The sequence below is a fragment of the Lissotriton helveticus genome, chromosome 5_1 (assembly GCF_964261635.1).
Source record: "Lissotriton helveticus chromosome 5_1, aLisHel1.1, whole genome shotgun sequence".
NCBI classification, from domain to species: Eukaryota; Metazoa; Chordata; class Amphibia; order Caudata; family Salamandridae; genus Lissotriton; species Lissotriton helveticus.
This window is the reverse complement of record NC_136065.1, coordinates 1,662,703,248-1,662,717,135: the sequence shown is the minus strand read 5'-3', so window position 1 is coordinate 1,662,717,135 and position 13,888 is coordinate 1,662,703,248. Positions and strand designations below refer to the sequence as shown.

Genomic DNA, 13,888 nt, shown 5'->3' with positions numbered 1-13,888 from the left:
GTGGGTAGGGTTGTGTGTGTGGTTGTGTGTGTGGGTAGGGTTGTGTGTGGGGTTGTGTGTGTGTGGGGGGTTGTGTGTGTGTGGGGGGTTGTGTGTGCGTGGGGGGTTGTGTGTGTGTGGGGGGTTGTGTGTGTGTGGGGGGTTGTGTGTGTGTGTGGGGGGTTGTGTGTGTGTGTGGGGGGTTGTGTGTGTGTGTGGGGGGTTGTGTGTGTGTGGGGGGTTGTGTGTGTGTGGGGGGTTGTGTGTGTGTGGGGGGTTGTGTGTGTGTGGGGGGTTGTGTGTGTGTGGGGGGGTTGTGTGTGGGGGGGTTGTGTGTGTGGGGGGGGGGTTGTGTGTGTGGGGGGGGGTTGTGTGTGTGGGGTTGTGTGTGTGTGTGGGGTTGTGTGTGTGTGTGGGGTTGTGTGTGTGTGTGGGGTTGTGTGTGTGTGTGGGGTTGTGTGTGTGTGTGTGGGGTTGTGTGTGTGTGTGTGGGGTTGTGTGTGTGTGTGTGGGGTTGTGTGTGTGTGGGGTTGTGTGTGTGTGTGGGGTTGTGTGTGTGTGTGGGGTTGTGTGTGTGTGTGTGTGGGGTTGTGTGTGTGTGTGGGGTTGTGTGTGTGTGTGGGGTTGTGTGTGTGTGTGGGGTTGTGTGTGTGTGGGGTTGTGTGTGTGTGTGGGGTTGTGTGTGTGTGTGGGGTTGTGTGTGTGTGTGTGTGGGGTTGTGTGTGTGTGTGTGTGGGGTTGTGTGTGTGTGGGGGGGGGTTTGTGTGTGTGTGGGGGGTTGTGTGTGTGTGTGGGGTTGTGTGTGTGTGTGGGGTTGTGTGTGTGTGTGTGGGGTTGTGTGTGTGTGTGGGGGGTTGTGTGTGTGGGGGGGGTTGTGTGTGTGGGGGGGGTTGTGTGTGTGTGGGGGGGGTTGTGTGTGTGTGTGGGGTTGTGTGTGTGTGTGTGTGGGGTTGTGTGTGTGTGTGTGTGGGGTTGTGTGTGTGTGTGTGTGGGGTTGTGTGTGTGTGTGTGGGGTTGTGTGGGGTTGTGTGTGTGTGTGGGGTTGTGTGTGTGTGTGGGGTTGTGTGTGTGGTTGCGTGTGTGGTTGCGTGTGTGTGGTTGCGTGTGTGTGGTTGCGTGTGTGGTTGCGTGGTTGCGGTTGGTTGCGTGGTTGCGGTTGGTTGTGTGGTGGTGTGTGTGGTGGTGTGTGTGGTGGTGTGTGGTGGTGGTGTGTGGTGGTGGTGTGTGGTGGTGGTGTGTGGTGGTGGTGTGTGGTGGTGGTGTGTGTGGTGTGTGTGGTGGTGTGTGTGGTGGTGTGTGTGGTGGTGTGTGTGGTGGTGTGTGTGGTGGTGTGTGGTGGTGTGTGGTGTGTGGTGGTGTGTGTGGTGGTGGTGTGTGTGGTGGTGGTGTGTGGTGGTGGTGGTGTGTGGTGGTGGTGTGTGTGGTGGTGTGTGGTGGTGGTGGTGGTGTGTGGTGGTGGTGTGTGTGGTGGTGGTGTGTGTGGTGGTGGTGTGTGTGGTGGTGGTGTGTGTGTGGTGGTGTGTGTTGTGGTTGTGTGGGTGGTTGCTGTTGGTTGTGTGGGTGGTTGCTGTTGGTTGTGTGGTTGCGTCTGGGGTTGTGTGTCTGTGGGGTTGTGTCTGTGGGGTTGTGTCTGTGTGGCGTTGTGTGTGTGTGGCGTGTGTGTGTGGTTGCGTGTGTGTGGTTGCGTGTGTGGTTGCGTGTGTGTGGTTGCGGTTTGCGTGGTTGCGGTTGTTTGCGTGGTTGCGGTTGGTTGCGTGGTTGCGGTTGGTTGCGTGGTTGCGGTTGGTTGCGTGGTTGCGGTTGGTTGCGTGGTTGCGGTTGGTTGCGTGGTTGCGATTGGTTGCGTGGTTGCGGTTGGTTGCGGTTGGTTGCGTGGTTGCAGTTGGGTGCGTGGTTGCGGTTGGGTGCGTGGTTGCGGTTGGTTGCGTGGTTGCGGTTGGTTGCGTGGTTGCGGTTGGTTGCGTGGTTGCGGTTGGGTGCGTGGTTGCGGTTGGGTGCGTGGTTGCGGTTGGGTGCGTGGTTGCGGTTGGGTGCGTGGTTGCGGGTGGTTGCGGTTGGTTGGTTGGTTGCGTGGTTGCGGTTGGTTGCGTGGTTGCGGTTGGTTGCGGTTGGGTATGGGGTTGTGTGTGTGTGGGGGGGGTTGTGTGTGTGTGTGTGGGGGGGGTTGTGTGTGTGTGTGTGGGGGGGGTTGTGTGTGTGTGTGTGGGGGGGGTTGTGTGTTTGTGTGTGGGGGGGTTGTGTGTGTGTGGGGTTGTGTGTGTGTGGGGGGGTTGTGTGTGTGTGTGTGGGGGGGGGTTGTGTGTGTGTGGGGTTGTGTGTGTGGGGGGGTTGTGTGTGTGTGGGGGGTTGTGTGTGTGGGGGGGGTTGTGTGTGTGGGGGGGGTTGTGTGTGTGGGGGGGGTTGTGTGTGTGGGGGGGTTGTGTGTGTGTGTGGGGTTGTGTGTGTGTGTGGGGTTGTGTGTGTGTGTGGGGTTGTGTGTGTGTGTGGGGTTGTGTGTGTGTGTGGGGTTGTGTGTGTGTGTGGGGTTGTGTGTGTGTGTGTGGGGTTGTGTGTGTGTGTGGGGTTGTGTGTGTGTGTGTGTGGGGTTGTGTGTGTGTGGGGGGGTTGTGTGTGTGTGTGTGGGGGGGGGTTGTGTGTGTGTGGGGTTGTGTGTGTGGGGGGGTTGTGTGTGTGTGGGGGGTTGTGTGTGTGGGGGGGGTTGTGTGTGTGGGGGGGGTTGTGTGTGTGGGGGGGGTTGTGTGTGTGGGGGGGTTGTGTGTGTGTGTGGGGTTGTGTGTGTGTGTGGGGTTGTGTGTGTGTGTGGGGTTGTGTGTGTGTGTGGGGTTGTGTGTGTGTGTGGGGTTGTGTGTGTGTGTGGGGTTGTGTGTGTGTGTGTGGGGTTGTGTGTGTGTGTGGGGTTGTGTGTGTGTGTGTGTGGGGTTGTGTGTGTGTGTGGGGTTGTGTGTGTGTGTGTGGGGTTGTGTGTGGGGTTGTGTGTGGGGGGGGTTGTGTGTGTGGGGGGGGGTTGTGTGTGTGGGGTTGTGTGTGTGTGTGGGGTTGTGTGTGTGTGTGGGGTTGTGTGTGTGTGTGGGGTTGTGTGTGTGTGTGGGGTTGTGTGTGTGTGTGGGGTTGTGGGTGTGTGGGGTTGTGTGTGTGTGTGTGGGGTTGTGTGTGTGTGGGGGGGTTGTGTGTGTGGGGGGGGGGTTGTGTGTGTGTGTGGGGTTGTGTGTGTGTGTGTGGGGTTGTGTGTGGGGTTGTGTGTGTGTGGGGGGTTGTGTGTGTGTGTGGGGTTGTGTGTGTGTGGGGTTGTGTGTGTGTGGGGGGGTTGTGTGTGTGTGGGGGGTTGTGTGTGTGTGTGGGGGGGGTTGTGTGTGTGTGTGGGGGGTTGTGTGTGTGTGTGTGTGTGGGGTTGTGTGTGTGTGGGGGGGGTTGTGTGTGGGGTTGTGTGTGTGTGGGGGGTTGTGTGTGTGTGTGGGGTTGTGTGTGTGTGTGTGTGTGTGGTTGTGTGTGTGTGTGGGGGGGTTGTGTGTGTGTGTGTGGGGTTGGTTGTGTGTGGGTGGGTGGGTTTGGTTGTGGTTGTGTGGGGTTGTGGTTGTCTTTTGGATCCTTGCCCTGGTGTCTCTTGCAACCACTGTTACATTTTTAACACTCTGGACTTTTCTTTTTCCACCTTGTCTCTTGCTCAGGTTCTTTCCTTCTCTTCTGGTGTCAACTGTCGTCTCTTGCCTTTCCTGTCTCCAGCCGTGTGTCTTGGTCCTTTTACATTGTTTTCCCCTCACTTCTGCCTCATGTCTCTAACCAGTATCTTTTGGTGTCTATTTTCACCTTATTCTCTTTACCTAATCTATTGGCACCCTTCCCTGAATCATACCCCCACTTTCAACCCCTCTCTTTATGCACTCGTTCTCTTCTTTTTTTGTCCCACCACTCTTCTTTCTTATATTTTGCTTTTCTCCTACCCTTCCTTTCCCTTCTGGCTAGTTCTCACCATTTTCCTATATCTTTTCAGATTTTCTTATTTACTGCCTGCACTCCTACAACATAGAGGCAATCATGGCCGCAGATGACTTTGACATAGTCATCGAAGCAATGCTGGAGGAACCATACAAGAACCGTGAGGTGAGTCTATTTAAGTGTGACTAGATGCCTTATTTTTTAGTGTGTATGTTGCCCAGAAGTGGGGAGGGGTGTGTTTTGTGAGGCCTTTTCTTGGGAGTCTGGGGCCTTCAGTGGTTACTGGGCGGGTTATTTATTACATATGTCCTAAGCCTCGGTGGTGGTGCCCTCCATTTGCAGATCCTAGAGTTATTCTTTGTGTGCTTGACTTGCAGGCTAGTGAGGATAATTTGTCAATACTTAATTCGTGGTGTGGAAGGCGTTACAAACTTTGAATTCCTTGTGACTGCAATTAACAGTGAATACAACTTTTGTCCTGTCAGTGTTGTTTTTTATTTAAAGGGAATGAGCACATTAAACAGGTAAAGTGGGAATACTTTGAAACCTCTGTGTCTCATGTTCTAAGCTCTAGATAAGACTGCAAACATGCACAAATGATGCAGACTAACTGGATACTATGGCTTTATGGTTCTGCGTCTTGGGATCTGCTTCTCAGTCACTATTATCTGGTTGTGGGGACATTCATGGAACTGGAAGTTGTCCTTCGGTCACTGGGGACCCTACTACCCACCAGAAATGTACTTGTTCAGGGTTAGGTGCGAGTGCAGCTTCAGTATGCTCACTGGAACATAGGGGCTGGATAGGTGCTTCAAACCAGTCAGCCAGCGTAAATTGAATCTTTGTGTGTGTGAAAGTGGTTGTCTCCTTGTGTCTTGGGCTGAAGAAAGCAGATATCGACAATTTATGGATAGATAAGGATGATTTTTAACCCTTCACCTAACATGAAGGAGATGGAGCTCTACCTCAACTGAGTAGTTTTTGCGTCCTCATTGACACAAGTTTGATTCATTGATATCCAGGATTTGTGTGTCCACATGAAGGTTCCTCTGTTGGCTGGACCATGTGCAGATCTTCTAGGAAGTGTGACATTTCTCCTGAAAGATTCGGGCCATCTGCTCAAAATGTTGACTGTACAGGATTTCCTTAATTTATGCCCATTCTAAAATAAGAGTAACAATCCAGCAGAGATTTTAGAGCTACATAATATGGCCATTGTTGTGTGTCCAAACAAAGAATGTGAACAAGCAGTGGCTCTGGGAAGTCCAATACTTGCATATCTCTAGTGGCCAGGACAGGATTCTAGAACATGCCAGCTGCTCAACCACATTCAAGTGTTTGTGTGTGCCTCTTGTCCTGGAGGATCATCCTGTCCTTGTTGTTTGTCAAATGTGTGGGTTTGTAAGCCCAGAATCGAACCAGTTGGAACAGATCAGTGTGTGTTTTGTAGTCGCCTAAAAATGGGGATGCGTGAGTTTCACCCAAGAAGTGGTGACTTACACTGGGACAAACTACATTGGCTGGACCCCTTACCCACCAACCAGGAAATCTTGTTAAGTAGAATGGAGCCTGGGATAGTCTGTGAGCAGGAACCGTGTTCCTGCAGGTGAGTATTCCCGAGATGGAGATCACCAGCTCAATGCAAAGGACACTACTATTTATGCAACAGACTACTGGCAGTCCATCTATGAAACACATATTTCTTGTACATGTAACCTGCACACTGCATTCATTTTACAGGCGTATGAAAAAGGCCTATGCATGATAACCTCCATCTCAGTTACACTACCTTCAATGATTGCGTAGTCTGGGATTGAAGGGATAGTAGTGCTTTCCCTTGGAAAGGGAGTACAGTTTAGGGGCCCCTTCACAAAAACAAATCAGTCCGGTGGTGAGGCATAGTGCAGACGAGCGCTGAAGCTCATAATCACCCCTCTGCCATCTCTTGGATGGTGTAAAATATCTAGAGGCTCAACCCATAGAACCTAGGATTGGACATTGCAATACTATAGAAAGGCAAAATTTCCAACCAGGTATTGTTAACCGACAATTTAAAAAAACCTGGGTAGTAATTACTCCAACTAGAGTGTATTCATACTGTGCACAGAGTCTCAGAGAAACAGATCTGCATTCAATTTTATATAGGCATATATACAAAGGGGACCTTAAGAAACCTTAAATGTTGCAACAAAATGTATATGCATATATATTTATGGGAGGTCTGCAGAAGAGAATACTAAGTGGAGTGAGTGGTCACACAGTGCAACCAAAAATTGCCTCAAAGTGTGTTCAATTGAAATTAGCGATAGACATAAAAGGCAAGAAAATCCAAATGTAAAGTTATTCCTCAGATGCATGTATAAGTAAAATAAAGTTTAAAAAGTTTCATTTTGTTTCCAGTATAATTGCAAAAAGTATTTCTGCCATGAAATATTGTCAGCATTTCAACCCTACTGTGGTTCCAGGGTCATCATCAGGACTTGAGAAAAAAAGCACTGCAGTTGTTTTTATAGCTTGGTTCCCACTCCAACAACTGGCTTAAGTGATCAGTGCTGCCTGCCAATTGGATCTGCAGATTTTTCTCAAGAAGCTAATATGATAGAGAAATTCATGGCCTTTAATCGACTTCTTCTTGAATGGGACATTAGAAAAGGGCTTTTCGAACCTATTACTATGCTGTTAATCATTGATAGGATAAAAAGGTAATTCTTGTATATAATGCATTCATTTGCCATGGATACACCTAAGCCTCGCATGAAGAAGAAAAATTCAAACACCCTAATCCAATTCAACCCCGCACACCATATGTCGGGACTTCACAACCACCAGACTACCTGGCAACATCCATGGCGGAACTGCTGATTGGGAGAGCCCGCCTTACCACTCCCTTTACCTGTTAGGCATTAGTCGCATTGGGGGTGCTTTGAGGATTCTGGTACCTGCAAAAAAAACTCCCCAGCACTCCAGCTCTTGTGAGTACTGTATAGACTAGATAACTGAACTCCTAATCCTGACACACCTGTGACTGGTGTCCTACTTTGCCTTGAATCAAGAGACTTATACCATGTCCCCTCAATGACTCCTTCCTTGACCCCGATCCCACTTTTCTGATTTTGGCATGTGGGATAATGGAACATTGACACTTAAGTTCTCCAGCTTAAACTTTAGAAGGATAGTATAGTATTATACCAAATTTCAAAGATTTATTTTCCCCTTGCATTTATCTGCCCCCTCCCTTGCTTCGCATACACTCCATGTGTCCACATTTGGGTCATTACTGCCCTTGTAGTGACCCTCCTTGGCTTATATTACCTGCAGTATATTATCTCATATCTATATCCTGAAGAAAACAATTCAAAATGCTATAGCATTAAATGTGAACATCTTGACCAACTACTTATTGTACCTTGCCACTAATATAGTACTTATCTAGAAAATGTACCTCTGAGTTTGATATTGAAAAGAGACTGGCTGGGTAGTGTGGACTGTATTTGCGGGAATCACTATGCTGGACTAAGCACTATGACTTGAGCTTTATGTTCGAGGCATGTGGGCTGCTGAATTCATATCTGTGCATAGATCGCCGCCTAGTGTTTGGTCCGGATGATTGCACCTTGTTGTCCTGGAAGAGTCTTCGAAGTATCATGAGATGGGTGACTCCTCCCCTGGACCATAGTGCGCATGGGCATCTTCTACATCGTCAGATTGGTTTTTTCCGCCATTGGGTTCGGATGTTATTCCTATACTCCAACTTCGGAATCAAAACTAAACTTTTCTAGAGGCCAAAAGGCCTTCGACTTCGACGGTATCGTTCTCGCTCCGTACGTCTTGACTCGATCAACCTTTCCATCTCGACTCGGTCGTCAACGCGGGCCGTTGGGCCTTTTCGACGCCACGTGGGCCTGCTGTCGATGGAAAGGAGCCAGTTCAAAAGGTGCCCACAATGCCACTCCAAGTTCCCGCATACTGACAGACACACAGTATGCAACAAGTGCCTATCACCAGACCACAAGCAAGAAACCTACCCAGCCTGTGCCCAATTCCATTAGAAGAAAACGATCCGGATTCGACGGGCCGCTAGGCAAGAGATGCAGGCACAGGCACCGTAACCTGACAACATCTTCGAGGATGAACAAGAACTTTCAGAAGGGGAAGATTCGGATCTAGACATAGTCACCGTCGAGGACCACTCGGACTCTGATGATGAAATCCCACCGGAGCAAACCGTGAGTACATTGCCCCCGACACCAATTACCCCGTTACAGAAGCCTCCGATCGAGGCATCGCCTAGAGGCCTAAGCCAAGATCCAAAACATCATTCAGCAGCCCCGCCGTCCGGCTCGGCTCCAAAAACAAAGATTAAGCCTTCAGAGTCCCCAGGTCCAAGTAACGTTATCCAAAGAAGGTTCTAGAACCCAAAAAGGTCGTCGACCCGAAGGGCGTCGAACCGAAGAAGGCCGTACAGCCTAAGGGTGTAGTGTAGTTCCTATATTCCCAATAGGCTCTGCGCATTGGAATAACATAAACAGCAGTTTAGACGTAGGACTGAGGTCATCTAGGTCTCTACTGACTATGTTAGACTTAATTAGGTTTGCCAGCTATCTCAGAGGTCACTAGAAACTTTCTCGAATGTTCAGGAAGGAGTTAACTTTCCTGATTAGACAAGAAGGGATTAGTTTCTGACAACCGCATAAACATGACAAATTTGCTCCCTCAGAATAAAGAGTATATCTCTAGAGTCGTGTGAAAACAATAGATAGCTATTTCACTCAGTCAATCGTGCATGCTTAATTTCACCAGAGTGCAGAGAAATAGAGAGACGGGCGTTTTCAATAAAAGGTGTTATTTATTGAGCAGTCTTCTTTCTCATGCAAGAGAAATGAGTTGCCACAATTGCAATACTTATCATGAAGTAAAGTGCGTACAGTAAAAGGAGTATTATGAAATAATACTGTAAAAGCATTGATATGGTTTCTTAGCCATATGATACTTTAAAACGGATAAAATATATACATACATAAAACATTGACTAACATACTCAACTGGTGCTTCTAAGATACGCCTACCCGGGTGTACCTGACCTAAGCCTAATACGTGGGAAGGAGTAAATAAGTTGCAGTGTAAGTTAAGTTGGTTTTTGCCAAAAATCTGAATCAAGAATTCTCTTAAGGTTTTAATCAGTTCCGTACCTTGGTTCTAGAATGAAGGAGGTCTTGTATCTCTCTCTCAGGACTCGATCTCCCTGCAACCCGCAAGGGTGACTGGAAACACCGGAGCTGGAATTTCTCAGCAGGAGAAAAGACAGCGTCTCTCTTAGTGCGTCAAATGGGAGGGACGGCTTCCTTCGGCACTCGCATCAGCTGGGCGTAGGGCAAGTAGATAGCCGCTCTGCTCCAAACCACCGCGTGTTTGCTTAGGGCAACGTCAGTATATTTATACCTGAAAGGTGCCGAGTTTGACGTAAGGTTGGACATAGGACGTTACTAAGAACTAACAGTTCTTTCTGGACTCTAGGAGTTCTTGTGCAAATCAAAACAAAAGCAGGGGGAATTCCCGGGCTGCTGGAGGCTTGGTTTGTTTAAAGAACGCGTTGTACTTTCTAGGAGTCTATGGGAGTAGCCTTGCCCTATTTGGACTGCATGGGCTATGACTAAATATGGACATGATTCTTATGCCTTTATAAGGATATGTTTGGTTATAACTACATAAGGGCATGAATCGGGAATATTTAATTAGGGTCCTAGATACATTCACAACACCCATACTGTACGTTTTTCAAGCAGTGGTATCATTCAGATAATGCATATTTAAACATCGGCTGAATGATTTGCGAAAATTCCATTTATGAAATGGCTCTGAATACAGAAAAGAAGGTCGAGACCATTTCATCACATATTTATACAATACTGTACATGTGCTAGAGGCTGAGGTAAAATATTGTCTCTAGTGTCTCTAAAAATAGAAGTTCTGTTCTCTAAGAATAGTTCTACTTTAAGCAGAGTACCATGTGCCAGAAAAAAGGTAAATATTTTGGAAATGGAAAAAATAATTTCTCTTTCAGGGGAAAAAATAGTTCCAGTTGTTTTCCGTAGTGGTGTTTATCAAAAACTGAAGACCGAGTTCAGAGTTCAGGGAACGCTGTGTGCTCGTTGTTTTAAAAGTCATTCTCGTTGTTAGGAGAGAACATCATATCAGACAGGCTTGCAAAAAATTGGTCTACAACAGTAGGTGAGAGTTCGACCAAGTTCAAAAAAGCTGAAATAGTGCATATGTCTGGATCAGCAATGCTCACAGAAGGTTGTACCTGTGTGGTGCTGCTTTCATCTCGTACTTCACCGCCACCTAATCGTAATGGTGAAGTCTCAACGAATGCCGTCATCAGAATAGGTAGCCGCTGGGGACAACACATTGCATGAGCCGTTGCCAAGCAAAGTATCGATATCCATAGGTACTGCTGATGGTAGTGTAAGACAGACATCCAACACGCATTCTTCTCCGCATAGCAGACATCGAAGCATAGGTAAGATGCAATCTTGCCAGATTGGTCTGAATGAAAGAAACCAGGGTGCACTCAGATCTCTTAGCCGGGCTAATCCGAGGACTCTAGTGATTCGGTCTCGATACCGTATTGCTAGGATCGTTTCTTCCATTGTAGCTGGAGTTTTTTCTGTGGCCTGGCTTGCCATATCGGAGCAGAAAGATTACAAATAAAATTCCTGCTAAGAGTCCCAAAAGAAGAGGCAGGCCGCCGAATAACGAATGCACAAAATTCGTGAAAATGCCCAGAACTGTTTCAAAGGGTGCTAACAGTCCCGAAAAAATTGTCTTAAATACATGTGCGATGCCACTGGTATCAGACATGTTTAAAATTTGACCTAACATTTCTACGAAATGCAAGGGGCAATTTGTCGATAATAGGGTATGTGTCTCTGCCGCTGTCCTTGCAACTTGCAGATCATACGTCTCTTTGGACGAGGTTAAAGGCACAGTTGTCTGTAAAAGAATAGACTTCATTCTGCTTAAAGTATCAATTCGAATAGAAGAGATATTCAAAGAAGGCCATATTGCCACCTCCATGTCTGGATTGCTGTTTGGATACAATACTTGCATACAGCAAATGACCCTGGAAGTAACGGTTACGAGATAGGCTTTTCCTGGCACCATGCCACAACAGCTGTGGTCACTTATTAGAATATAGCTGCCGTTGGAAAGCTGTCTGAAAAAAGGCTCTATCTGTGTTGCAGGAGTGCCATGCAGGTGACATGAAAGGTTATTTGATGACCCTTCGCAGGCTCCATGCAAGTTAATACCTTGACACAGAAGTGTACCGCTTAGTGATTGTTTACAATTGTTACCACTAAGGAATACTTCTTTTTTCCCTTCACTATAACATTTGTGTGTATAAGGTAAATTCCAGGTTGATTTGATGTATCCTTTACCCAACCTTTCATACAGGCCTGCTGGTATATATTTTTGGCAATACTTAAACTGGAAAGTTGTTATCGGAATTGTAATTGTTCCATGTATTATCCATTCAATGACAGGTCTCTCTGACATTGTCAATGGTAATCTCTCAAGTTTTTCAATGCTCAGAATCGTATAGTCTGCACCTTTTTGTGCCAAACTGATTTGTTTATCAGTAAGGTCGAAGATAGAAAATAATGACGTTATGTTGATTAGACGCCATGGCACGTAGCCTGAACGCAGGTTTTGCAACGTCCAGCCTAGCTGTTCGTTAGAACGCAATTGGGACTGACCATGTTGTAACATCAGTAAGTCCTGCTCTATTATATCATATCAATAGCAGATGATACAATGCTGTCCTGTGAATATATTCTGGAGGACAGAGTCGTTAACCTATTGTCCACTACAGAAAGTGATTTTTCCAAATTATCGTATTTTATCTGCAGTTTCAATTTGCGTCACTTTCCAAGCTTCGTTGTAAGCAGCGTATATACCGGCGTATATGAAACGTTTTTGACGCTGTTTGCGAGGTCCCAGTATGAAATCTCACAAGTAAGCACCGTATTTAAGTAAAGTCAAGTGTTGCTTAATTTTAGCCAGTGTGGATTTTTGTAGCCACTCGAGGCATAGTTTCCCTACACTGTATGTTGTAACTATACCTGGATGTTGTCTCTGGGAATATCTTGGGTCTGGCCTGTTCTGTTTGAACCCCTGTGTTTTGTTCAGGAATCTATCTTGACAGTTATTTGTGTCTGTGGGCCAGATCAACCATTTTTTCCAATCCGGATTTGTTCTGTTCTGTTTTGGTGTAAAATATACGTCTATCTCCACATCTGTAGTGCTATTACTATCAGGTATGGGCTTTGGAATAGACGGTTTATTTAAGTCTTTTATCTTGGCTAGGCCAAGACAGGTTGTCTGTTGAATTGTGTCATTCAGGAATATTATCTGTTCTGGGATCATGCAGGCTCTAAATAATGCTTCTAGACCTTGTACCTGCCAGTCTTTTGAACCCCAGATTGTCATTTTATCATAACATTTTTCAGAATAAATCAATTTAGTATTTGTCAACATTGTTTTCATTCCTGTCTTATTTAACATTTTAAAATAAAACGTTTCTGGATCACTGTTGTTAAACCCTGAGAAGTATGGGAATTTCTCATAAAATGTTTTTGAGCTGCCTTTTGGCGGTGTAGGACAATGTTCCCATTGATTATAATTAAAAACATTTCTAGGTTGTGCAGATTTATGCAAATAGTGATGACCATAGTGGTTAAAACAGTGCATTTCTTCATAGCTCGATGAACCCTGTAAGTAATCTTGTTCTGTGAATTTAGCTGACATTACTAAATCTGACATCATATTATTAATATTTTCAAAGTCCCAATCATCAGAGAAAGTACTTGGTGTCACAAAGTCTTTTAATGAAACCTTGAACTGGTGTGGATATTTCAAGAGCTCAATCGGGCCATAGATTTCGTAATCAGTTTTGTCCCATGCTACCCCACCGGGTATAGGATTGGCTGTGATGTTGACAGTTCTCTTTTCTCGATGTGGGAGGATTTGTGAGGCTTTAGGACCAAGTTGATGTTCTGACTTGCTGTGTCCATGGTACTATATTTTCCATCAATAAATCTACCCAAACATAAAACCATGATGAGCCAAAGCAGGAAGAAAAGTACACCTAACACAATCCAAAATTCAATCCATCAGATATGTTTCTTTTAGTTGATGAAAAAGTTGTCATTTTTTCTTTGAAAGTCTTTGTTGCTGGCGTTTCTTCATGTTCACTTGGATCATCAGAAAAGTCATCGAAATTGATGAAGTAGCCAGATGAATTTCGGTCAATTGTTGGTATTGCTTCCGGATTTTCTTTAGTCTTTGCATTTTTCTTTGTTTCATTAGCATACTCTGAGGCTACATCGTTGTAGACAGGTGTTTCTTGACGAACTGTTGCAATTTGGGTTTCAAGAGGCACAAGTTCCATGGCTTTGTTGCATAGTCCTTTTTTATTCACTGCAGGTTTATCAAAACTGATGAGTCTCTCAGTTTGAACCTCTTGGATTGTAGCAAGATTTGGTCTTCTGCTATTTCTTGGGAGTCCACCGGGCCTACTACTTATTATTGGCCACATGATTGTGGTTTTACCAGGTCGATTGATACAACTCTGTTCTCCTTTTTACCAACAAGGGGCGGTAGTACTACTGATCTTGTTTCGCTGACAGCTAAGACAGGTACTGCTTTTCTATAAGAAGGCCCAAATTCCTTCTTCACCGCGATCTTCTCTTTGACCAGATCCCCAATCTTTGGAATCCAGACAGGTCTTGCTGGGACAGGTGGTTTCTCTTCAGTGGCTGTTGGCTTTAACTTTATGTTACTTAGACGACTTGTTTCATTTAAGTCCTGTAAAACAGCCAACTGATCTTTGATATCAAAGGCTTTTTCTTTCACCACTGAAGTCTGACAATCTAAGTCCTGGATTTTCATTCTAGTACCGAACTATAGTTCGTAT

General features: G+C 46.2%; 1 protein-coding gene across 2 annotated transcripts in view; it reads left to right on the top strand.

Moving 5' to 3' along the window:
• The window catches only part of RBM23 (RNA binding motif protein 23), a 501,634-nt gene that overhangs the window by 69,554 nt on the left and 418,192 nt on the right, over positions 1–13,888 (top strand). For both annotated transcript variants that reach the window (XM_078644883.1, XM_078644882.1), the window contains exon 2: positions 3,968–4,077. In XM_078644883.1, the coding sequence (XP_078501009.1) occupies positions 4,012–4,077 (66 nt within the window). In that variant the 5' untranslated portion in view covers positions 3,968–4,011. The remainder of the gene's footprint in view (positions 1–3,967; positions 4,078–13,888) is intronic.